The 24,765-nt window shown below is 42.1% G+C and overlaps 1 protein-coding gene across 4 annotated transcripts in view; it reads left to right on the top strand.

Annotated features, from left to right (window-relative positions):
- The first annotated feature begins 7,450 nt into the window (after positions 1–7,450).
- The window catches only part of LOC310888753 (ubiquitin-associated protein 1-like), a 45,165-nt gene continuing 27,850 nt past the window's right edge, over positions 7,451–24,765 (top strand). For all 4 annotated transcript variants that reach the window (XM_083815811.1, XM_083815812.1, XM_083815814.1 and 1 more), the window contains exons 1-3: positions 7,451–11,889; positions 19,739–19,954; positions 21,386–21,473. In XM_083815811.1, coding sequence (XP_083671937.1) covers positions 11,855–11,889; positions 19,739–19,954; positions 21,386–21,473 — 339 coding nt within the window. In that variant the 5' untranslated portion in view covers positions 7,451–11,854. The remainder of the gene's footprint in view (positions 11,890–19,738; positions 19,955–21,385; positions 21,474–24,765) is intronic.

Raw genomic sequence — 24,765 nt, 5'->3', positions numbered from 1 at the left:
GAGATATGGTTTCCAAAGTATAGAGTCGACGTCAGTGCTGAGTACAAATACCAGGTTAAAGTCGTGACCAGAAATCTCATCATTTCATAAGCCATTGTTACACCGCACAGTACCATAACAATCTTAAACCAGGGCCCGGAAAGGATGAACAGTGCAACAGGGAGCACATACAGAAAGTAACGCACCATAAAACTCAATTTGGAAAACAGGCACAGCAGACTGGAGATTAAGGCAATCAACATTGTGACTAGCAACTATTAAGCAAGTCTAATACTCATACCAATTTTAGTTTAACACACTCTGGTCAAATCTGTCATTATCTCACCCCTTCGGCCCTAACGTTGGGCGCCAAAAAGGACTGTTGTGGTTTAACCCGGCCAGCAGCTAAACACCACACAGCCGTTCGCTCACCCTCCCCCCTCCCTCTCTGGGATGGGGGAGAGAATCAGGAAAATGAAGCCTGTGGATTGAGATAGAGACAGTTTATTAGGACAAAAAAGAAAGGAAAATAATAATAATAATAATAATGATAATAGTACTACTAATAATAATGTGTACGAAACAAGCGATGCACAATGCAATTGCTCACCACCCGCTGACCGATGCCCAGCCTATCCCCGAGCAGCCGGCCCCCCACCCCGGGCAGCCACCCCTATATATTGTTTAGCATGACGTCAGATGGTATGGAATACCCCTTTGGCCAGTTTGGGTCAGCTGTCCTGGGTCTGTCCCCTCCCAGCTCCTGCTGCACCCCTAGCCTGCTCGCTGGCAGGACAGAGCGAGAAGCCGAAAAGTCCTTGGCCTGGTGTAAACACTGCTCTGCAACAATTAAAACATCAGCATGTTATCAGCGCTCTTCTCATCCTAATCCAAAACATAGCACCCTACCAGCTACTAGGAGGAAAATTAACTCTGTCCTAACTGAAACTAGGACAGCGGTGCACTGAGATCTTTAATATATCAGAGATTAATGAGGATCCAGATATAGTGGCCTAAGGCCGCATTATTCTTAATATAGTCTATGTAGGGATTTTACAAGATTTATTTTATGCAGAGTGACTGACACTCGCTGAGTGAGTATCTGAAGGCCAGCCTTTTTCTCCACTTTAAAAAGTGCATTGAGAATGAAAACATCTGTCTAAGAGCTGATTAATAATTAAAAGCATTTTAAAATTGTGGATCGGATCCTAGAGCATAATTTTGTGGTACGTTGATTTACTTCACAGTACATAAAATGTCACCACTGGTTTCCACTTTTTATGCTTGACATTTCCCCCATCTTTATAGCCTTTAAAAACCTTAGAATATGGAAACAGTTCTTCTCTGATGACAAGGTGTGACCTTATTCTGTGCTTTGAGTTGGTCCCTCTATATAAAATTCTAGTGCTTCGTTACAGTAAGTACTCACTTATTACCAGCATCTGGCTGACTTTCGAGATTTTTCTAAAACTTCGTTGCAAAAGAAGTAAGAAGGCCTCAGGTTTGCCACACAGAGATGGTTGGCTGACTGGTCCCTCCCCCTGTCTGACCTTAGAACTGGGTGCTCGCAGAGAATTATGCCTCCAGACTCCCTTCTTTCTCAAAACAGTTGCTACTTCCAACTATTTTAAGAAGTGTTAGGCTTTTGTCTTAGTCCAGTTTTCAGGGAAGTGACTCAGAGCTTCAAGACTTGGCTTCGCTTTAATATTAAGCTACCACTTTGAAGAATGTTATGTTTTTCTGCACCAAAAAAGAGTGTTGTCTCAGGTGTACAAATGAAGTTAGATCCTGACAGTAGCTGGGAGAATGCTGGCTGTTACTCACTGTAGAAAAATAAGTGTTCTCTTTTTTTGCCAGAAGATGGCATTACCATTAACAATTTAGAATTCTTGGAAACATACCAATACTGCCCTTACTTCTTTACAAAGTCATTGTGAAAAATTATGTATCAGTTTTAGAAACACTGTCTTCAGACACAGTCTGCGATATTGGACGAATTAAGGTATTTGTTTTATGAGGAGACAGGCACCCCATTCTTTCAGATCACTGACGATTAGAAGGCCAGAAGGGTTTCATTGTGATCATCTGTTCTGACAACTGTAATTCCCCTGAATTCTTTCTTGTGTGAACCAGACTGCATTGTCCAAAAATAGTCTGCTCTTGAGTTTTAAAATGATCAGAAATGCTAGAGCCATGACCATGGCTTATTTTTTTTCCATGGTTAATTTGGTTGTTATTCCTTTATTAGTCAATGTTGAGTTTTCCTGGGTTGTGTAATAGCTGTTCTATGGATGGAGAGACACCAGAGTTATCTCCTGGAACCACTTAGATCCAGCAAGATTTATTATATCTGGGGAAGCAAAACAGTTTTATTACTTTCAGGACCATCAATAAGCTGTGCAGAGCTGCTTACATATCTCAGAATTAACCTTCTTGTATGTTCTGCAGTACTTGTATTACTTGGATTTTCCATGTTTTGAGAGTTTTAGTCCCTCGTTACCCCAGATAATGGAAATCTGGCTGCACAGTTATTTCTAGCTGTTTAAATATATTTTGTTTAATTTTTAGTTAGAACCTTGAGCTTAAAATTCGTAATTCTCTCTCCTTGTCTGTTACTCTTGTTTTGGGAAGTGTTTCCTTTTTTGTTTTCCTTTTCTTCCTCCTAAAAACTGTGCCCAACATTATCATTCAAATAGAGGTTAACACAGCAGTAGTTCTTGTGCTAGTTTTTGGCCACTCTGTTTGTATTTAACATAAGCATATGTAAAGATGTAAGTATAATCTAAGATACAAGAATGAGAATAGACAAATCTGCTGGATTGTTTTCATCTTTAACAGAGAGATTCGTGTCTCCGATTTGTATTCTAGCCTCTCTTTTCATCAAACAAAAGAGGTTTCCCATGGCAATGCATACAGTTAGACAGGACCTGTTCTGGTTTTATATTTGGAAATACCGATAGGCATTTTTCAAAAACATAACTCTCCCTGAAATGAAGTCTGAAGTTCCTGTGTAGTTTATCTGTTAGAGAACTTAGGGAAATTGTGAATGCTTACAAAAGCCTTTGTACATGTGTTGAAGTTAAACCCAAGAATCAGTGCAGACTCTGCTAGCCACTCTGTCAATTTTGATTCCCCCCTCCCAGGATCTAATAATCTCAGCAGTGGCTTGGCCTTACCTCAAGATTCAGAATCACATCACATGTGCATTAAATAAGTCTGCCTACACACCTCTGGCTTTGTCTTGAAGCTTGTTACTGCTGAATCACATAATTTCATTACGGCTAACTACTCTCCACATCTTAGACTTTAACTTCCAAGTCACTTTAGATGTCCTCTACTGTACCTTTTGGCCTCTCTAATATCCTACACAATCAGCACTTTAATAGAATCTTTTTTCCTTTGTTGTTGTTGTTGTAACTTAATGTGTTAACTAATTTTTATGCTATTGGATCGTTTGGGGATGATATTTAGTGACCGTATTTTCTTTTATAATGTTATTGTAGAAATGCTTGTAAATCCTTCCAAAGAACTTCCCTTGAATTACAGGGGAAATATATTTAGTCTTAAACAAATTGGTTTTGTTGACTATTACTGTAACTTTCAAACGTTAGAAAGATCTCTGTTTGCTAAGATTCTAGACTAAACAAAGCCATAAGAAGGCAGTGGGCAACAGATACTTGAGGGGCTATCCCTAAAATGGCTTTTCCCATTTTATGGAACAAATAAAAATATCTGCAGATATTAATCCATGTGGATAGAGACAGCTGCACAATGTATTGCTTGGGAGACATGAGTTAAGGAGCTGAGGGTTTTTTGGCATACCTTTCAGTGATGCATGTTGCTTTTTTGGGTTTCCCAAGAATGCACGTATGGCGTTCCAGTAGCATATATATAAATTTAGAGAAATTCTGTGTTTCAGATTTCACATAATGTTTCAGCTAATGTTCAAGAACACCTAGAAATGCTCACAAGATTCATGAAATACAAAAGAAAGTTACACAACAAAACTACAACTTTGCGGTAGTTCATCTGTAAAATGAATAATCCTCATTTTTCAACATGAGGTGATAACAAATGCAGTTTCTTCTCCTTTGGTTAGTTAACCAGGGGTAGCCGAACCACATTAGACCACGTGCTCTAATATTAAATTGGGTATCTAAAATTAGGCATTTTACATTCTGTAAGTTTGAGGACAGGGTTTCAGTAGCTGCGGCATTCATCGAGTAGACATCAGGCGTGTAGGAGCTCTGCAGCAGTAAGTAACACTGCAGTGTGCATTTCTTACCCATTATTGTCTATTGTGTATGATTTTAAAATAGTTTCATAGATAAAATATTTGCTTCATATTTAGTTTATCTTTATTATTGCTATATTCTATAGTGTTTGGCATTCCAGTGTATTGTAACTTGGAGTATAACAATCTTCTAACTGCAGGTGATGGCATCTGGGGAAACATGTAGTTTCTTCATTAGTATCTTGGTCCCTCAAGATGTTTCATATAACTCAAATATTTGTCTTGTTTGATTCCTTGTAGACTTTAGCTTGAAGATGGCATCATGCCTTTAGGAATGCCTTTGTGAGACAGAACTTGAAAAATATTATCCCCATTTTGCTGCCTTTGGCCTTCAGAAGACTGATGAGCTTGCCAAGGTTTCCATGAAAGATTATACCAAACTGGGGGTACACGACATGAATGACCGCAAACAACTTTCAGCTCATCAGAATAATCAAAATTATGCAAGAAGAGGAAACCTTAAGAGACTTGAGCAAGCAAGATTTCCAACCAAGTAGCCTTTTCATTCAACCTCAGGTGACCAGATCGGGTCCCTGTAGACAGCTGCGTTTTGAGTCCTTCTTTGAGGAAAATAATGGAACAGTTAAAGACTCTGAGCCAGAATCATATGGTCCATCTGATTTCAGTGCCAGTGAGGAGAACAGTCTTGTGGAGCTGTTGGGACACGCTCAGCCATATGATTCAGAGCTGATCAGATTAACCAGAAGAGATGTAAATACTCCTGGAACGTGCACAAAAAAGCGAACTGAAGTGTACAACAGTTTCTGATGATATTGCTCCTCTCTTGGGGGATTCTGAAACTCCCATCATCCAGACAGTAACTCATTTCAGGGTATAATTATGGAATACCTCATGCCTGTATCAGGTAATAATCAGTTACCTTTATTTTACTATATTTCAAGCTATTCAGAATGAATTCTTTCTTTTCTGAGGATGAGAATCTGTCTTCATGGCTTCCAAACAAGCAATACTACCACTACAAAAGCTGTACAGAGCAATACAAAATCTTATAGAGAGATATTAATAAGCGCTTGCAACTCTCCAAGTCTGGTAGAAGGAATCAGTTGAATTCACCAGTTGCTACTCACCAAGATTGTCTAAGAATAGTCTTATCTTTCAGGATATAAGGCTTTGTTTTCTTGGTGCTTTGGCCAGTCTTTCTCTCTTTTTCTTTACTTAAGACTATTTTGCAAAACATTATTTTTTCAAAATAATGTGTTGCTTCTTGGTAAGTTCGTCAAGTTTTTTCCAGTAAAAATGATGCATGCTGTGAACTATCATTGTTCATAAAGAAATTTCTGAACTGGAGTTTTAAAAAGAACCAACGAGTATAACTGGGATGAGATACAGACATGGGGAGAGAGATGCCTTGCAGCTGCTCCATGAGCACAGGATTTGTAGCATTCATGCATTTTCCAGTGTTTGGTAACGGAGGGGCTACAGTTGTCTGAACCCCTGGTAAATCTAAAGCACAGAGTAACTTTTATTGGCTTGTACTAGGCAGAGTGCAGATAAGCACTGTGTAAACTGATTGCCTGAGTGAAAAACTGTCACCTAAAAAGGCTCAAATCAGCTATCACTACGTCCAAAATGATCCAAACTCAGTAGGTGTCTCCCAGGATTGGTTATTTAGACGTCTAGGGATATACCACTATGTCAGAGCACCATCAGGCTTCTGTTTGGAAGTTGGCTGGGATCCAGGCACTAGCTGTTTCTGCAGTGAGCCTCCTGAAGATCCTGGTTCAACAGGCAGAAGCACGTAGCTCCCTGCAGCCATACCACCAGAATCTAACTTATTGCCATGCCATTGTGGCATGGTTTGAAATGATAACTTTGTGCAGCGGTTTGTGCAGAGAGAGAGAGATGCTGTCACCACAGCGGAAAAGTACTGAGGTGGCACAATGGTTAGAGAGAATGCTTAACCTGTGAGATGAAAAATCTGGGTTTATAACTCCCCTTTGCTGGAAAGAAGTAATTCCTACCATTCCCACCTTCCAGAGGAGGGTGCTAACCTCCTAAATGTATTGGCATCTTAGTGAGTTCTCTGTCTCCTCTGGAAGCTGAGCCAAGGTGAACAAAGAAGGCAGGATTCATGGTGCTGGAAAGTAAAAAGTGATGAAATATAACCTCATGGTTCAGCTGGAGGAGTTCAAGATCTTGAATCCTGTGACAGAGCCATGTTCTCCATTGTTCTCACTTTCTTCCCTTCTCTTTTTTCCTAAGCACATTCTTCTCTGCCCAGTGTTATGGCTCATCTCATGGGCTTTCTGCATCCTGCTCCTGACACGCCTGAGTTCCTTCTCCTCTTCTGACCACAGACTGCATGTTCCGCATTCCAGGCCTGGGGCCACTCTGCTGACATTTGAGTTTCTGATTCCTGTTTTGCAAGTGCCCAACTCCTTCATTGAATCCATTCCCATGTCACCTTGTGATTTGCCCACTGTGAAGGCTAGTCTAGTCTCATCTATAAGAAACACTGGAAAACATTGGCATGATGTTTCATTACAGAAAGATTAAGAGCTCTTATAATATGTTTAAATATATTTTCCACTTGCCCACAGCAAATGACTCGATTTTGACAGTAGCAGACAGGACACAGTGGTTCTTCTGACCTATTGTTTAATCTGGTTTCTAATGATCTGTTTTGAGATTATTGTTTTTTCTAATAATAAAGAAGAAATTGTATTTTATAACAATGTTATTTAGAAAGGTTAATAGCAAATCTAAACTTGAGGTTCATCATATAAAATTAAAATGCATTCTGTTCCCATAAAAAATATAGTCAATTAAAGGGGCCTCATAGAAAGAATCTATGCCTCTCCTCTCATAAACAGAACCTCCAAGCCTTCACGGTTTCTTTTCTCCAAATCCTGCAATCAGTCTGTTCTCCTTCATGCTCTTAGGAAAATGAAAACAACACAGCTCTTTCTGGAAATCACCAAGTCCAGCCTCTGGTGACATGAGAATTAAACTTCAGAGCCTCTGATCCTTTGATGGACAACATCTGGTGCCCACTGATATCCATAAGCTCACACTAAATTATGAAGCATCTTATTTCAAGTATCATGGCCTTTCTTTTGAGGGGAAAGAATTTTCCATCTAAGTACAGGGACTGATCCCGGTCTGCATAGGAAAGCTATGCTAAAATTAATCTCTTTCCACCCAACTAGCACTGCGTTGCTGGCAGGACCTCTCACTTTCTCGTGACCTGTGCATACATCCTGCAGTCCCACCTTTTCCTCAGCTCCAAGCTAACTTGTGAAAGTGCTCAGCAGCTCTGTGATTGCCTCACTTCTGTGTGCTCACTGAGCAAGGGCCGTGGGAACTACTGCAAGTGCTCACATCTATTTGTGCTTTCAGAAGACATGAGGACTAACCAGCTGCCATGTGTTCTCCTCACCTTATGCATGGGAAAGCTATCCCCGTCTCCAGGAGAAGGGGCACTGAGGCTGAGTCTTGCTCCTGAATGCCTCATTTCTCTAAGCAAGGGAGGCTTCTTGAAATGTTACTGGGAGGCCTTGCTTCAGCTGTGACTTGCTGGTGGCCTGGAGCCGGGACACAGGAACCATCTTGAGGTCTCTAAACGCAGAGCCTGGTTACATCTCAGGAGCAAGAAGGACTAAATACCCCCCCTCAAAGATCAGGGCCCTGATGTAGGACTTTCTTCCTCAGGTACAATTGTCACTCCTTCCCTTACACTCCTGTTCCCCAGGGCTATGCTGTGTGATGTTCCTTGCATCAAATACACAACCAAGAGAGCTGTGTAACTGCGACCACTGTGCTGCTGCCACCAAACCTGGCTCCTGGGGGTAGCTGTAGAAGCAGGTGGTGAAATTTGCAGCTGGTCAGACAGCAGCGTTCCCTTACCCTTAGCATTTGTGGCTATTGAGCTACTACAGCCATTACTGAGGAAACACTGTGATGGCCGAATATGTTGTGGCAGCCCTAATTTTGGAGTGGAAACACTTGCAGAGTGTTGTTTTAGCCAAGCATGTTTCAAGGTCACTTGTGGCTTCAGCAAGTGGCCTTATTTTGTGGTTCATCTGTGGTACATGCAGCAGCAGAGATTTTGGAGGGTTCCAGCTGATCATTCTGTAGTTCTTGACTCAACTACCAGTTTGGTGTAACGGCACTGTCAGCTTCTTAAATCCCACTGCCTATAACTGCACTCTTCTGATGTGATAAATCAATTGTCAACCCAGACCACGAGCACTCTGCAGCTGAGCAGAGCTCAGACATGGCTTGTAGAAGGTGAGCTTTTGTCTTCTTACTCTTGACACCTGCGTGAAAACAATATGCTTATTAACACGCTAGATGAACCTGTGGTACAAAGTCCCTTGTACTCAGCCGCTCGTTACTTGTGACTTCAGTGATCTTTTTCAGAAGGTCTGGAGTGTTAGCCCCACACAAAGAACAAATGCTCCAGTAGCCTTCCTTCTGAAAGCACCAGAACATCTTATCCTGCCTTGATTTTCATTTACTTTTGGTCTAGTTAGTGTACTTAAGCTGTTTCTTCACTTCTGTTTGCAAACGCTTTTCTGGATAGCTTTTGAACATTTCTGTTCAGACCTGAGTCTGACTTCAAAGTGTTGTTTTTTTTTTTCTTTCCCCCTCATTTTCTTAGCAGCACAGAAGTGCCTCTAACATGTGAGAAGCTGCTGTGGATACTGTGGACAGGACTGCCTGCCGCTTGGTGAGATATTTAAGCACTTCTGAGCTGTTATTCTTAAGAACGTGGCTTATTGGTATTAAGGTAATACAAAGCTCATGTTGCCAAGTAATCATCTCTTATTTACTCAGAATTCTCTCCATCATTAGCTAAAATATGCACTAATCACAAACCATCAAACCAAAAGCTAGCCCCTTCCCACCCACGCTCTGCAGCACCAAGTGTGGTGAAACACTAGCTGGCTGTTTCCAAAACTGTTCTTGTGCATGTTTAAGCACAGCAGGTCTAAACTGGTGGAGGTGTTTGCAGGGATGTGTCAGCACTAGGAGAGGCTACATAGAGCTGAAGCTGGGCTCGCATGGTTTGGATACATTTCGACTTCAGTACCAGGATTTCATCTAGCTTGGTGACGAAATTCTGAAAATCCTGGGAAGGAAGGCAAAAGGAAAGTTTAGGGAACAACAGGAGCAGCAGGTTGGAGACGTTCAGCATGTTTTATATACTGCAGCAGTGCAAAAAAACGTTTTCCAAGCTACAGTACATTTAATCAGTGTTTCCTTCTTGAAGCTCTGACCCTTATAGACAGCAAAGCTCAATACCTCTAAATACTGAGGTTAACTTAGTCCTCTCCTTTTTTTTTTCTTTTCTTTCTTCTTCTGTTGGTGAAATTACAGCTAATATACTGGTTTCAGAAAATAAAAATGTATAACGTTCCTGCTCTCACCTTTCTACACAGGTTAGCTTTTTAAGGGTTAGGTATAGAGACTGGTGATCTGATGTACAGTTTTACAATGTACTGAGCTGTGTTCCAGACACTTCTTGTGTTGCATTTAACAGTCATGAAGATGAATGGTGAGCTGGGCACCTCACTGATTAGGCATAATAGCCCATTTTACAGAGAAACGAGAGGGAAGGGATTATTTCGCATCAGGTCATAGGGCTTGTCCAACTGCTGCCTGGCTACAGGTCTGCCAGGTTGCACATGAGAAACAGCAGCAGTGTGTAGCCCAGGCCAAGTGGAACCTCACCTTCCATCACGATGTGGGATGCTGTTGGATAAAATGTGACCTGAAACTCTGATTAAAACTGAAATGGATGCAGTTATTTTTAAGTAGATCTTGTATTAATAATTGTTCTCCAGCTGAGAGCAGAGCTTGCTGCATTTATTCCCAGGTCAGTATCTAAGAAGTTGGGAAGTGTCAGTATCCTTGGGGCTAGGGGCTGCAACTGCTACCACAGAAAAATGAATCATTCACAAGCTCATTTGGCAGAACTCCAGCTATCTTGCGCATTGTATCTTTGTCCTGCACAGACATCAGCACTAATGAAGACTAGCTCAGCTGCCCTAGCTTATGTTTCTTAAGCGCTTTAAACATTGTGCGGTTCAGTGTGTGGCTGGTCTTGGCAGGAATCTCTCCTGCAGCTACAGTTTCATGGCTGGAGAAGTTGCAACCATCTGAAAGTAGAAGGAGAGAAACTGATATGGGAAGTCCAAGCTAATTGCATTGCTCAAAGCAAGGTCATGCTGTGAAATATACCCAGTAGTCTTAAGTTATTCACCCGCTGCTGGGAGGCCTGGCATGATTGTCAGAATTCTGCTGGCCAGAAAATGATTGCCTGCTACAAGGGGCAAATAATGGAAGGGTGTGACCAACAATTAGCTAAGATACAGTGGCCACAGGCCTTACCAATAGCTTTGCTAAGAATTAGAATAAAGCCAGGAAGTGGGATGTCAGTAAGTCCCTATGAAATCATGTATGGAAAACCTTATGAGTCTCCTGAACCGAACCCGAATATACATGTTACCGGTAAACAGGTTGGCAAAGGTAACCAAGAAGGGGTTCAAAGATTTAAACTTACAATTACAGGCCACAACCAAAATGACCCTGCAAAACAGAATGGCTCTGGACATGCTTTTGTTAAAAGAGCATGGGGTGTGTGGATATTTGAAAGGCAGAATTGATCATTGCTGTGTACATATTCCAAATGTAACTACAGATGTGGAAAATGACATATCCCAACTAGCTCATGTGGAACATGAGCTAGAGGAAGAAAAGCAAGAAGCTGAGCAAAATTGGTTGGGAGCAACCTTTGAGGGACTAGGCCTTCATCTGGAAGGATGGCTCAAGTCCCTCCTACAAAGCATTGTGCTGCTGCTAATTGTATTCGCTGCAATGGGAGTAATGTTCTCGTGTGTGAAGGGAGAAATAGTTAGGAGTAGTGCATGGAATCGCCGAATAATGAGAGTCCTTACTGGGAATCACCCAGAACACCCTATCCCACTTACTCCACCCCCATCCTATAGTACTAGCGTTAACAAGCAGGCATAGAGGAATCAATAAGATAGTAGACTAACGAAGATGCGTTAAGATTATACTTACTAATCTCTATATCAAGTTATACTTACTAACCTCTACTAACCTGATTCAACCTAATAGTAATGAAAATACTTGCTCTTGGTATGAGTGAAGTATTTTCAAAGGGGGGAAATGTTAGCGTTGGGGAGAATCGAATGGATGTTTTATTAATGTCTCTTAGCTGATGGGTCATACAGTATAATTAAGCATTGCCAAATGTACTTACATTATCAATTAATTTATGTATACTGGGAAGTTTAGGGAGTATATTATCAAATAATCTATGTATACTGGGAAACTTAGGGAGTATACTGAACAGTCAAATGAATCTTTGAAGGGGAACCCTGGGAGGGAACAGATACAACCTGACCTTGGATAAGGGCCTGGAAGTGCTGAAATGAGTTGAAGCAGAACCAAGGAGCGGAGGGAGCATGCGTCGAGTGAGAAAGGTGAAAAGTTTAGCGGAGAGGAAGACTCCTTACTTCATCTGGACGACCACCTGGACGACCACCAGAGAGCACCACGCATGTGCAAAGGGGAGGAGAGCTAATTAGAATGGAATGCGAGGCTGATGTTGCAACCTGTAATGAGTATGTATGCCTTACGTAATGTTGAATGTATAAATAATGGCTGGGAAGTAACGGGACTTGAAGCCAGATTTGGGCACCTGCCCCGGCTTCCAGCGCTGAATAAAGCACCTTCATAGAATCACTTGGTGGTTATGTGGTTGCTACGCTAACAGAAGGAGAGAAACTGATATGGGAAGTCCAAGCTAATTGCATTGCTCAAAGCAAGGTCATGCTGTGAAATATACCCAGAAGTCTTAAGTTATTCACCCGCTGCTGGGAGGCCTGGCATGATTGTCAGAATTCTGCTGGCCAGAAAATGATTGCCTGCTACAAGGGGCAAATAATGGAAGGGTGTGACCAACAATTAGCAAGAAAAAATCTCAAATACAATAAATAATAATAATAATAATAATAATAAAGGTTGCTTTGTATAATTGCATTCTCTGCCAGAAAACTACTACAGCTTATGGCTCTTATGCGGCTTTATGAACTTGTGTGTTATCTGGCAATACAGCGTGTGCAGCTGTGTGAGGAAAAAAAAAAAAAATAATTTTCTTCAGACAGGATCTTCTGTGAAGCTATTTTATTCGCGATTACCATGGCGGGCGTCCTGCCAATTAGGAGCGCATTATAGTAAACATATCATAACCTTTTATTCCCTATTACCCGACACCTGATCACCTCCCCTGTTTCCTCATCGGCTGAGTACTACAGGTTCACAAGCTACTCGACGCCCCTCTATACTATATATGTACAATATTTTTGATCAACCCTTTAATTTCTCCTTTTTCCCTTTTTTTTCTCCTTTCTTATGTTTTGAGAACTTGTGACCTTTGTTTTACTGTTCTCACACTGCTCATCCTGTTTTTCTCAAGCTTCTACCTTATTTTGGAACAGTGAGGCCTTCTACTGTCCACTTATCTACTTAGCATTTCTCCTTGTTATGACTACACAACTACCTTTGAATACAGAAGGTTAGTTTTCTACTGCAAAAACACACTCTACTTCAAAAACATATTCTACTGCAAAACCACAACTTAGTTTCTCACAATTTCTTTTCTTACTCCTCTTACTCCGTACTCCTTACTCTTCTTTTCTTACTCCTATTGTTTTTTTGTACCTCTTCACATACCGCACTCTTGAGTTTTTCCAACATTAAGGTGCAATATTTTTCTGTGGATGTCACGGGGGATGATAGATATACAATGCCATTATTATTACAATACCAACAAATAGTTGTTTGAGCCAATTCTATTCAGATAACCACAAAGTTAGTTTCTCCCAAATGTTTCTAAATCCCCAGGAAGTGTCATCTCGAGCCACTCTATGTAGGATCTTGTTTTTTTGTTTGTTTTTTTTTTTCCCAAATATTTTTGAGATCAGTCAAATTTGTCCCATTTGATCTACATATATACAGCAACTAGCATTAATGACAGTGCACACTCCTCCTTGTGAGGTTATTAATAAATTTAATACCATTCAATTCCAGAGTACTATTTTTGCAAACTTATCGCCTTTTTCTTGCATCCAGACTTATTTTCTAGTTCTTCAATTATAGCTGAGATATTTACAATGGTGTTTTCTAATTCACTCACCCCTAACCAAGGTAAAAAACACCGTGCAAAACTATGAAATGCCAGAGGATTTTACTAGAGGATTATCTAGAGTCTGCTTAATTCTGCGTGTGGTCTCAAGGGGGCTTTGGCTTTGTGGGTCTTCAATAATAGTTACATTTGGAATTATTGCACCCAGGGTGCAAGCTCTCTTCCATCCTAGGGGCAACCCAAATAGCCAGTACCACCCCTCGCCATTTGGGACAGGCCATCCGGTTACAGGATTCTCATGTTGTACCTGGTGAGCATTATGTATATTAGCATTCCCGTGGCTACCATATTCGGTACAGTATGGATTATTCCCTACTTCATGGATAATATTAATACACCCAGGGTCAGTACTATTGTCCCCTGAGTTTCTATCAATGTTGTTTAAAAGGCACTTTTGATAACACAGTATATTGTAGCCAGGATTATGTGTAGGGAGCTCAACTTCAAAATCTAGTCCTTCCCGGGACTATGATCTGTCGTTTTTAGAAATCTAGAGAATCCAGACACAGTTGCTGCTGGAAATAGCAATCAGGGACAAGGCCTTTTCAGTCTTTCTAGGCATCTGGGTGCAAATCCAACAATTATTTCGAGATAGAACTCGATAGATGTTCTGGATTAATTGGAAATGCTGAATTTTTCCCTCCATCCTATCGCTAATCCATTGAGAATAGGTATTACTAAGATAAACTTAAAATACATCATTTCTATGTATATATACACCCCTATAATAATAAAGAAATAATAATTAAGAAAAACAATAAAAATCACAAACTGATAAGGATTCCTCTGGTGGGGATTAAATACCCCGCCTTCTCCCACTTCCAGGGAGTGTTCCCTGGAAACACTCCAATTCTGTGTAATTCAATCCCTTTTACTCATTAATTCATTAAGAATTCTTCTGAGGAGAAGTTAAAGATTTACAATAGATAGTTTTAACAGTTTTAACCTTAAAAGTCTTTGTTAATGCAGTCTCTCAGGTATCGGGGTTAGCTGATGCTTTTACCCAGGAATGAGTCCACCCTTTCTCAGCCGTTCTTACTGTCGTCTCGGTAGTCAGGAGCACTTGGAACAGTCCGTCCCACTCAGGTTGCAGTTTCAGTTCTCTCCATGTTCGCATCAGATCCCAGTCTCCTGCTCGGAATGGATGGATCGGGGCTTCCAAGGGTGGGGTTTGAGCTAACAGTCCACGGGTCCTGAGAGATGACAAAGAGGACGACAGCCCGAGTATATAGTTCTTAAGAAAAGCATCTTTTATCTCATTTTGAGGTAATTCATTCCCTTTGTCCATGTACAGCAATCCAAATAATATTTCATATGGTGAAACTCCCACATCTTTTCTTGGTGCAGTTTGAATTCGGAGAAGTGCCAAAGGTAAGCACTTTGTTTGGGGAAGCTGAGTTTCCAGAATTTAGTCAATTGCTTCTTTACTGTCTGATCCTCTCCACCCTTCCAGAAGAGGAAGGATGCCAAGGAGTGTGAAATTTCCACTTAATTCCTAGAGTCCACATTAGCCCTTGCAATATTTCTGACATAAAGTGATTTCCTTGATCAGAGTCAATATCTTCAACAATTCCATACCTGGGAGTTATTTGTTCTAGAATTACTTTAGTTACTATGTTCGCAGTAGCAGGTACTGAAGGGAAAGCTTCCACCCACCCTGACAAATGATCAACCAAGACTAACAAGTATTTAAATCTACCTACTCTAAGGAGTTCTGTAAAATCCACCTGTACACTTTGGAAGCATTGAATTCCTGGTTCTCGCACCCTCTTTGGGCTGACTGCAGATAATTTTCCTATTTACCTTTTGACATACTACACAACTCCTGCATACTTGTTCAGCCAGAGTATATATGTATTCCTACACATACATATTTCCATAGCACAGCATCACACGTTGCTTGAATTCCCCAATGACCCTCTTGATGTAAAACAGTTAATATTTGCCTCATTAGCACTTTATTCAGCATTTCTCTCCCATCAGGGAGTATCTGTTTTCCTTTGGACTTCGTGACTCCTCATTCCTTAAAAACCTCTCTCTCTTAAGACTTTTTAGTTCTGTTTAGTTTTGGGTAGGGGTAGCTCAACAGTTCCCTGAATCCTCTCTGGATTTATTCTTCATCCCCCCTCAGACACTAGATGCCCTAAATACTTGACTTCTCTTTCTACAAGTTTTAATTTATTTTCCAGTCCTCCCAAGCCCTGCTTTCCCAGAAAGTTGAATAGCTTGTTAGTGGCTTCCTTCACAACTGTTTTCTCCTGTCCTGACAATAAAAGATCATCCACATTTTGTAACAGTAACACCTCCTCTGGAGGTTGGAATTGCTCCAAAATTTCTTCTAGAACGTGCCCAAATAAATCGGTGGCCCTGTAAACCCCTGAGGTAAAATTGTCCATCTGTACTGCTGCTTCCACCCCCATTTCAGGGTCTTTCCACTCAAAGGCAAATATATCTTTGCTCCCAGGGTCTGAGAGCACCCCATTAATACCACTGTTATTCCAGTCTAACAATTTACTATTTGAATGCCCAATTTCATCATCAAATCCCTTCCCAACAAGTTAGTCCCTGCCTCGGGTACATGCAATAATTGCCCAGAGATCATTCTATCCCTAGTCTCAGCTTGGTATCCCTCAAAAGTGGCACTGTTATCCCAGTCCCTTTACCCCCATCACTTTTAGGGTTTCATTAGTTAATTTAAGCCCTGATACTTTACAGGCCAGTAATGACCTAGCTGCCCCAGTGTATTGGGTTCACATGGCAAGGTTCTGGTAGCAGAGAGTGCTGCGGTGGTAGCCCCTGTGAGAAGATTCCAGCAGCTGCCCCATGTTAGATAAGGGCCAGTTTCAGCCGGCCCCAAAGGGGCCCACCGCTGCCCAGAGCCAAGCCATGAGCAATGCAGTTTGTGCCTCTGTGAGAGCACACCCAAGAAAAGGAAAAAAACTGCTGCACAACAGCAGCTGGGAGAGTGAGGAGTGAGAAACCTCCCTGCAGACACCAAGGTCAGTGCAGAGGAGGGGGAGTGCAGTACAGAGGTGCTCCAGGTGCCGGAGCCGAAGCCCCCCCCCCCCGCCCACAGAGAGGCCCCTGGTGGAGCAGGCTGTCCCCCCCCCCCACTGTCCATGGTGTACCATGGCAAAGCAGATGTCCATGCTGCAGCCTGTGGAGAGGAGCCCATGCAGGAGCAGCTGATTCGGGGGGGGGGCGCCGGGGGGGCCCAAGCTGGACGAACCCGCTCCTGACGAATAGACCCTGTAGCTCAGACCCACACCTGGAACAGCTCCCAAAGAGCCCGTTTTTCACTGCCCATGGAGAAATCCACACAGGCATAAGAGCTTTTGAGATGGCAAACATTTGGACAGATTTGAAATATGCCTTTGGTGTGGTGCGTGCACACGGGGCAGTTTGGAAGGAGAGAGGACTTTTATCTTCCTCAGTTAAACATGCAGAAGAGGCTGATAGCAATTATTAGGGAAGAAGGAAAAAGGAGGCCTAGACAGGAACAGCCCCAGCTAGGCAAGGATCAATGTGCCCTATATAAGAAATTTGGGCACTGGAAAAACGAATGCCCAGACGAACAAAAAAGAAATGGAAAAGGGAACCAGGGAAGGGAGGTGGTGGTCATGCATGCAAAAGACGACTGAGGAAGACCGGAGAAATCTACCCCAGCAGATCCGCTGGTTATAAAAATGAAGCTGGGGAAGGAGGGAAAAGAAGTGGAGCTTATGGTGGATACGGGGGCAACATATTCAGTTTTAAATAAAGCATTAGTACCAGTGGGGAATGATTACATTGTAGTGAAGGGGGCAACTGGCCAATCTGAAATAGCATATTTCTGGAAACCATTGAAATATAAATATGGGAAACTGTGGGGCATTCACAAGTTCCTATACATGCCCAGCTCTCCGGAGTCACTCCTAGGGAGAGATTTATTGGAAAAATTACAAGCAACCATCTCATTTAAAAATGGGGAGATTATTCTGGAGGTAAATGATCAAAGATATGTGGAAGTGTTGAGTTTGATGATGACAGCTACTGAAACTAAAAAGGAAATTAGTGAAGAAGGAATTAGCCCGATAACTGAAAATTTCTTACAATTAGGGTTGCTAAAAGAGTGCCAGTCTGACTTCAACACTCTCATTTTACCTGTTCGAAAACCTGATGGATCATATCGGGTCGTACAGGATCTATGAGCTGTTAATCTTACCCTGTGGTGACAAACCCATATACTTTGTTAACATGCTTAACACCAGAGCTAACCTGGTTTATCGTTTTAGATCTGAAGGATCTAAAAATTATTAGAAAATTATTAGAACTAAAAACCAGAAAATACTTCAGAAATATTGAGCTGAACAAAGATTTACAGAATCACAGAATCACAGAATCGTCTAGGTTGGAAGAGACCTCCAAGATCATCTAGTCCAACCTCTGTCCTAACACTAACAAGTCCTACACTAAACCATATCACTAAGGGCTACATCTAAACGTCTTTTAAAGACCTCCAGGGATGGCGACTCAACCACCTCCCTGGGCAGCCCATTCCAATGCCTAACAACCCTTTCAGCAAAGAAGTTCTTCCTAACATCCAACCTAAACCTCCCCTGGCACAACTTTAGCCCGTTCCCCCTCGTCCTGTCACCAGGCACATGGGAGAATAGACCAACCCCCACCTCTCTACAGCCTCCTTTAAGGTACCTATAGAGAGCGATGAGGTCTCCCCTGAGCCTCCTCTTCTCCAGGCTAAACAACCCCATCTCCCTCAGCCGCTCCTCGTAAGACTTGTTCTCCAGACCCCTCACCAGCTTCGTTGTCCTTCTCTGGACTCTCTCAAGCACCTCCATGTCCTTCTTGTAGCGAGGGGCCCAAAACTGAACACAGTACTCAAGGTGCGGCCTCACCAGAGCCGAGTACAGATTTAGACAATGCTTAGAAAAATAAGGGTAATAGCAGACCTCGAAAGATCATCGGGTCCAACCCCCCTGCCAAAGCAGGTTCCTTAGAGCAGGCTGCCCAGGTAGGCGTCCAGACGGGCCTTGAATATCTCCAAAGAAGGAGACTCCACAACCTCCCTGGGCAGCTGTTGTGGTTTAACCCGGCTGGCAGCTAAACACCACACAGCCGTTCGCTCGCCCTCCCCCCTCCCTCTCTGGGATGGGGGAGAGAAACGGGAAAGTGAAGCCGGTGAGTTGAGATAAAGACAGTTTATTAAGACAGGAAAATAATAATAACAATAACAATGACAATAACAATAACAATAATAATGGTAATAGTACTACTAATAATAATGTGTACGAAACAAGTGATGCACAATGCAATTGCTCACCACCCACTGACCGATGCCCAGCCTATCCCCGAGCAGCCGGCCCCCCACCCCACTAGCCACCCCTATATATTGTTTAGCATGACGTCAGATGGTATGGAATACCCCTTTGGACAGTTTGGGTCAGCTGTCCTGGGTCTGTCCCCTCCCAGCTCCTGCTGCACCCCTAGCCTGCCCGCTGGCAGGACAGAGCGAGAAGCCGAAAAGTCCTTGGCATGGTGTAAGCACTGCTCTGCAACAATTAAAACATCAGCATGTTATCAGCGCTCTTCTCATCCTAATCCAAAACATAGCACCCTACCAGCTACTAGGAGGAAAATTAACTCTGTCCTAACTGAAACCAGGACAGTAGCCTGTTCCAGTGCTCTGTCACCCTCACCGTGAAGAAGTTCTTTCTCATGTTGGTGCGGAACTTCCTGTGCTCCATCTTGTGGCCATTACCCCTTGTCCTGTCCCCACAAACCACTGAAAAGAGGTTGGCCAAATCCCTCTGTCTCCCACACCTCAGGTATTTATACACATTGATGAGATCTAATCTTCATCAAGTACAATGTGTGTTGATACGAAACCTGACTTGTGGCTGATTTGCACCTCATGTCACAGCCTTTTTTCTCTGTGGTTCATAAGCAGTAGGATTCCCATTCATAATCCTACAATATTTCTGCAGCATCTAAACAGCTGGAAGAATAATATTGAATTCTTGGCTTCCTTAAATGTATTTTTGGCTTTGGGAAAAAAAGGAAGAGAGCCAGCACTCTGTGACATGCCACCTCTCCATAGGACATGCTTGGGAATCACTGTTGAGTGTTTTTGCAGTTTCCCAGGTGGGGAAGCAAACCAAACCTCCTTGATAAGAGCTAGCTATATAGAGAGATTGACTTTGCAGAATTTGTTTTAATAGACATGAATAAATCAGATGTGGCACTAAAAATGTAGGTTATCTTTACAGAGGCAACGCAAACTGCTTTGCATATGGGCAGACTGGTGCTGGCAAGACTTCCACTATGATAGGTACTCACCGGAACCCGGGACTCTATGCCTTGGCTGCCAAGGACATCTTCAGACACCTGGAAGCATTACAGTCAAGGAAGGATCTACTTGTTTTGATCAGCTTTTATGAAATCTATCCTGGACAGCTTTATGACCTGCTAAATGGAAGGAAGAGGTATTGAAATAAAAAGATGTATTGCCATAAACCTAGGGTTATGAATCAGTTTGTTACTGTTTCATGCAATTACCTTTAGCATATTACCATGTATAATAAATTGTTATGTATTTAATTAGGGTTGTTCTTAGGAAATACTTACAGGAAGGCAGAATCTGGCACTAAATACTGTTGCATTGACAGGACGCCTGGTTTGTATTGCTTTGGGGCAAAAATAAGTAAGAATAAGGACCTATGACTAAGGTATGAGCTCATATGGTTTTGCTTACACTACAGTAATATAATAGCTGAACATCCTGTAGGCAGAGAAAGAGCCTTCTTGTGACCAGAAGTTCTGATGCCAACCATTGTAGAGTCCCTGTCTCTCCCTGTTCAAACATAACCTCGGCCTGTCCCTCCTGCTGTGCCAGTGGGGCTGCAGTTCCAGCCACTGCCGTCTCGGAAGATGCTGTTGATGTCCCACTTGTGCTTGACACTGCAGAGTCCTTTACTGAGGACTTTACTGAGCTCCTTTACTGAGCGCACCTTTGCAGGTGATGCTGCCACCACCCTCAGCAGTAGCACCTCAGCCCTAGACTTGTTCGGATAGATGTGTACTCCCTTAGAGGAGCTTCATCTGGAATGGAAACCAGAATAACTCACTACATGCTCAGTATAAAAGAAGCACTGTGGGCTGAAATCTCTAAATACAACAACAGTCAGTTAAGGTTTTTGCAGTGAAATCTTTTCAGAGTGGTCTTGAAGGAACATTCCCTGTCAGCTGAAGGCCTTTAGCATCCTTGAAAGCGCTATCTTCAGAGCACACTGGCAGGCTCAAGAGGGAGGCTTTCTGCCTCAGGGAGTGAGCATCTGTTCAAGTTCTCAAGATTTTTACACAGGATTTTAAAGCAGCTCCACAGAATCAGAGTAAGCTACTTATACTACATGTCATTGAAAGAGGAGATTAAGCTTCCTTCCACGAGCCTCGTGCCTGTATCCTTCCAGTATACTGTACCACTTCTGTGTGATTCACAGCAGAGTTGCTCTGGACTCTGACTCTATGGCTATGGGAGCTGCTTCAAATTCCTGTGCAAAAATCTCGAGAACTTGAACAGAGCATAACTTATACAGTCTGAACTTCCTACAGAAGGTCTGAGATGCAGTTCAGTGAGAGACAGGAACTCTAAAATGTAGACATGGTAATTTACTCCTCTGCTTTTTTATATTCCTGAACTAGCAGAAATGCAGTGCTAGTGTCTGTTTAACAGTGAAGTTTCAGTGGTACATATTAAAAATGAAATAGCTCTTTAGGTCTGAAATTAAATAAATGACTGTGGTACCTCTCCTCTAATCGGTAGTCTTGATTGCTTGTTCACATAGTGTGTGAAGGGTGTTTTCATTGCTGCTATTTGAGAGTTCAGAAATCTTGTTTCTGTGATGTTTCATTTTCAGACTTTTTGCAAGAGAAGATAGCAAACATGTTGTTCAAATAGTTGGACTCCGGGAGGTCCAGGTGGACTCTGTAGACCTACTGTTGGAGGTAACCTCAATATTTGTCATTATTTTGTCTTCTACAGCCTGATTTATGGATTTGTGAGATAAGTCATTTGCAGAGAAGACAATTAACATTGTTGTGTCATACATGTGGATGCTTCTTTTTAAGGTTCTGAAGTTAGTAACCTCAAGCAGAACATGGAGGAGCACTGTTAATAGTTCCTTAATAAGTAAGTGTGGCGGGTCAGTGTGGCTTGTATTAGAGACACACAAGCTGTTGATCTGCAGCTGTTGCTTCTGCTGCCACTCCTTATGGAAAGATCTTTGCCAAGAAACAGACTGCTGTCACTATTCCAGAAATTTAATAGCGTTCCAGCAAGGGAAGGTAGATCTGTGTATTTCTCCTAGTGTGACTTCTTTGGCTTCTATGAACATTTCTGTATAAAAAATACATGGGAGTGGGACAAAAGATATAAATTTGAAAATTATTAGAACTAAAAACCAGAAAATACTTTAGAAATATTGAGCTGAACGAGGATTTAGACAATGCTTAGAAAATTATGGGTAATAGCAGCCGTGTGAAATTAGGATCTTTAAACAGTAGCTGACATTCAGCACAAGCAAAGCTTCGGTTTTCCTTCCCTGCCTGGCTGAGCTCAGCAAGAGCGATGGGAAATTTTCTGCACTGTCCTGCAGCAAGAAAGCTGTTTAAATCTGTCTTCTGTTTAGCTTAACTTTGAATAGCTTAACTCCTTTCTCAGAAAGGAACTGTAAATTACAAGCACCTGATAGTGTAATTGACTCATTAAAATTGGCGTTCTCGCTTATATTCCCTTTAACTTTGTTCTTTATCCTCATTAACTCCAAGCTTCAGGACATGCTGGTGATGTTTCTGTAAATTAGAGTGTAAATCTGCTATGAGGTTGATTAACACATTCCTCTGTATTATCACATCGCACACAGAGAAGAGCTATTAAATGACTTTATTCTCACAGGTATCTCTGCAAAAAACTAATTTTATATTGTCCACAGGCCCTTTTGAGCACAGAAATGTCACTGGCTTGACTCAGAGCTTCTGAATAGTCTGCAACAGATATATGGGAAGAGTCTTGAATACATCCCAAGTTATTAAACATTCATTGATTTTGGCCTTGGTTCAGAAATTAGCTGCATTTAGCACTAACATAATGCTTGGGAGCTGCAGCAGTTGGTTAGGTTACTGGTTGAGAACTGGCCACTGAAAGGCATGAATAATGCACATTTGTCAAATGAGAACGTATTGATTTTGGTAGATAATATTTAAATTTGTTCTTAAAACCAGAAGCAAAATTAATGACTCTGTTTTATGAATGTCCTCCTGCAGTTGCTGATAGATTTCTAGCAATAGTCCTTAAAAGTTTGCAGAAGTGGATTATCCAGAGTTATGTCTTGAAGGAGCCTTTGCTCTTTTGCTTTTGATCTTTTAACTTTGTTCCTTACTCCTCTGGTATAATTTCTTTTAGTTATTGAGATGGAGAAAGGTTTTGGTGTTTTGTGTATAATTTTCTGGATAACAGTACCCATCTGTATACTGGGTCGGGCTGGGATGTTAACTTTCCCTGCAGCAGCCCATACAGTGCTGTGCTCTGCACTTGTAGCTAGAACAGCACTGGTATCACACCAGTGTTGTGTCTGCTGCTGAGCAGTGCTGGCACAGCATCAGGACTCTCTCTAACCCTCCTAGGGGGTGGGCAAAAAAGTGAGAAAGGAACATCATCAGGGCAGCTGACCTAAACCAACCAAAGGGATATTCCATACCATATGATGTCACACTCAGCAATAAAACGTGGAAAAAGGAAGAAGAGGGGAGGGGTGGGCTCTCGTTGTGAAAACGTCTGTCCTCCCGAACACTGGCTACATGTGTTGAGGCCCTGCTTCAAGGAAGTGCTCAAGCATCGCTCATTTGTGGGAAGTAGAGAGTAATTTCTTTCCTCTGCACTTCCACACAGCCTTTACTTGTTTTGTTTTGTTTTTTCCCTTTCCCCCTCCCTTTTCCCCTTTCCCTTTTTTCCCTTTAGTTAAATTGTTTAATTAATAATAATCTTTCCTTAATAATTATTTTTCCCTTTAGTTAAATTATCCTTATCTCAACCCGTGAGTTGTTCTTTCCTTTACTTCTTCCCCTCCTCTTCTAAGGAGGGGGGGAGTGAGAGAGCGGTTGTGGTGGAGTTCAGCTGCCTAGCACAGTAAAACCATCACAGTCCTTTTTGGCGTCCAATGTGGAACTCGAAGGGTTGAGATAACAATAGAATTGATTAAAACGCTTACAACTAACACACTTACTTGCTAGTCACCATGTTCAATGTCCTGTTAATATTGGCTTGTTTGATCATGTGTCATGCAATCCGTGTCATATTCTCCTTTCTCCTCTATATCCGATCCGAGAGTGTGCTACAATCTGTGTTCGTGGTTTTTTTTTTTAAAATTCGCTGTGCTGCCAAGCACTGGCTTTGAATTTAATCTGGCATTCAGGCTCTGCACTGTTATCATTTGGGTCTCATGGAAACTATCTTTTAGAGAATATTCAGAATTACACTGCCTTCCTTTCTTCATCTGGAAGTCAGTTTATGAATAATATCAGGAATGGTACCCCCTCCAATCAGTGGGCTAATTACAACAGTTTCTGAGTATTTTGAATATCCATGTATAACCCATATATTGCTATTTCTAATTCTGAATAATGGGTTTCCTCTTCTCTCTAAAGTTAATCGATTGTTTAGAAAGCTTACCCAGGAATCTGTCCCGAAACAGTCTTGTGGCAGGTGGCAAGGTGTGTGGGAGGATATAGGCAGGTACCTGTCACGGGTGTCTCCTCCAAAAGTTTTGAACTTCACCCCTGAACAAGTGCAAAATCCTAAAAACCTGATAGAATGCTTGAGTCATATGCCCTGACCCTGACAATGCCAGAGAACGACAGCTTTCAGCACTGTGCTGGGTCCTGGCTTACGCCTATCACACACTATTCAATGCCGTCCAGCACCCTCAAGGGAGGGAGGAGGTCTCTGAATCTGATGACCAGATAACACATGCTGTGACTGACCCAGAGGACCAACCAACTATGGTATCAGTCGCCCCCATAGTCAAGTCGAAACAATGGAAACGGAAGTCAGCTGGATTAGTAAGGGAAGAAGCCTCTCCTAAGAAGGAGGGAGAAGGGGAAAAGGCAGGCAGCTCTAAAGCAGAGCCATCACAAAAACAGCAGGAAGAAGAGATGGAAATCATAAAGGAATCAGAAAACACCTGATCCCTATCCCTGAGTGAGTTGCAAGAAATACGAAAGGATTATGGTCGACACCCAG

The sequence above is a fragment of the Anser anser genome, assembly GCF_964211835.1.
Source record: "Anser anser genome assembly, chromosome: W".
Lineage (NCBI taxonomy): Eukaryota > Metazoa > Chordata > Aves > Anseriformes > Anatidae > Anser > Anser anser.
Note: the sequence above shows the minus strand (reverse complement) of the source record. Positions and strands in the feature narration are given on the sequence as shown.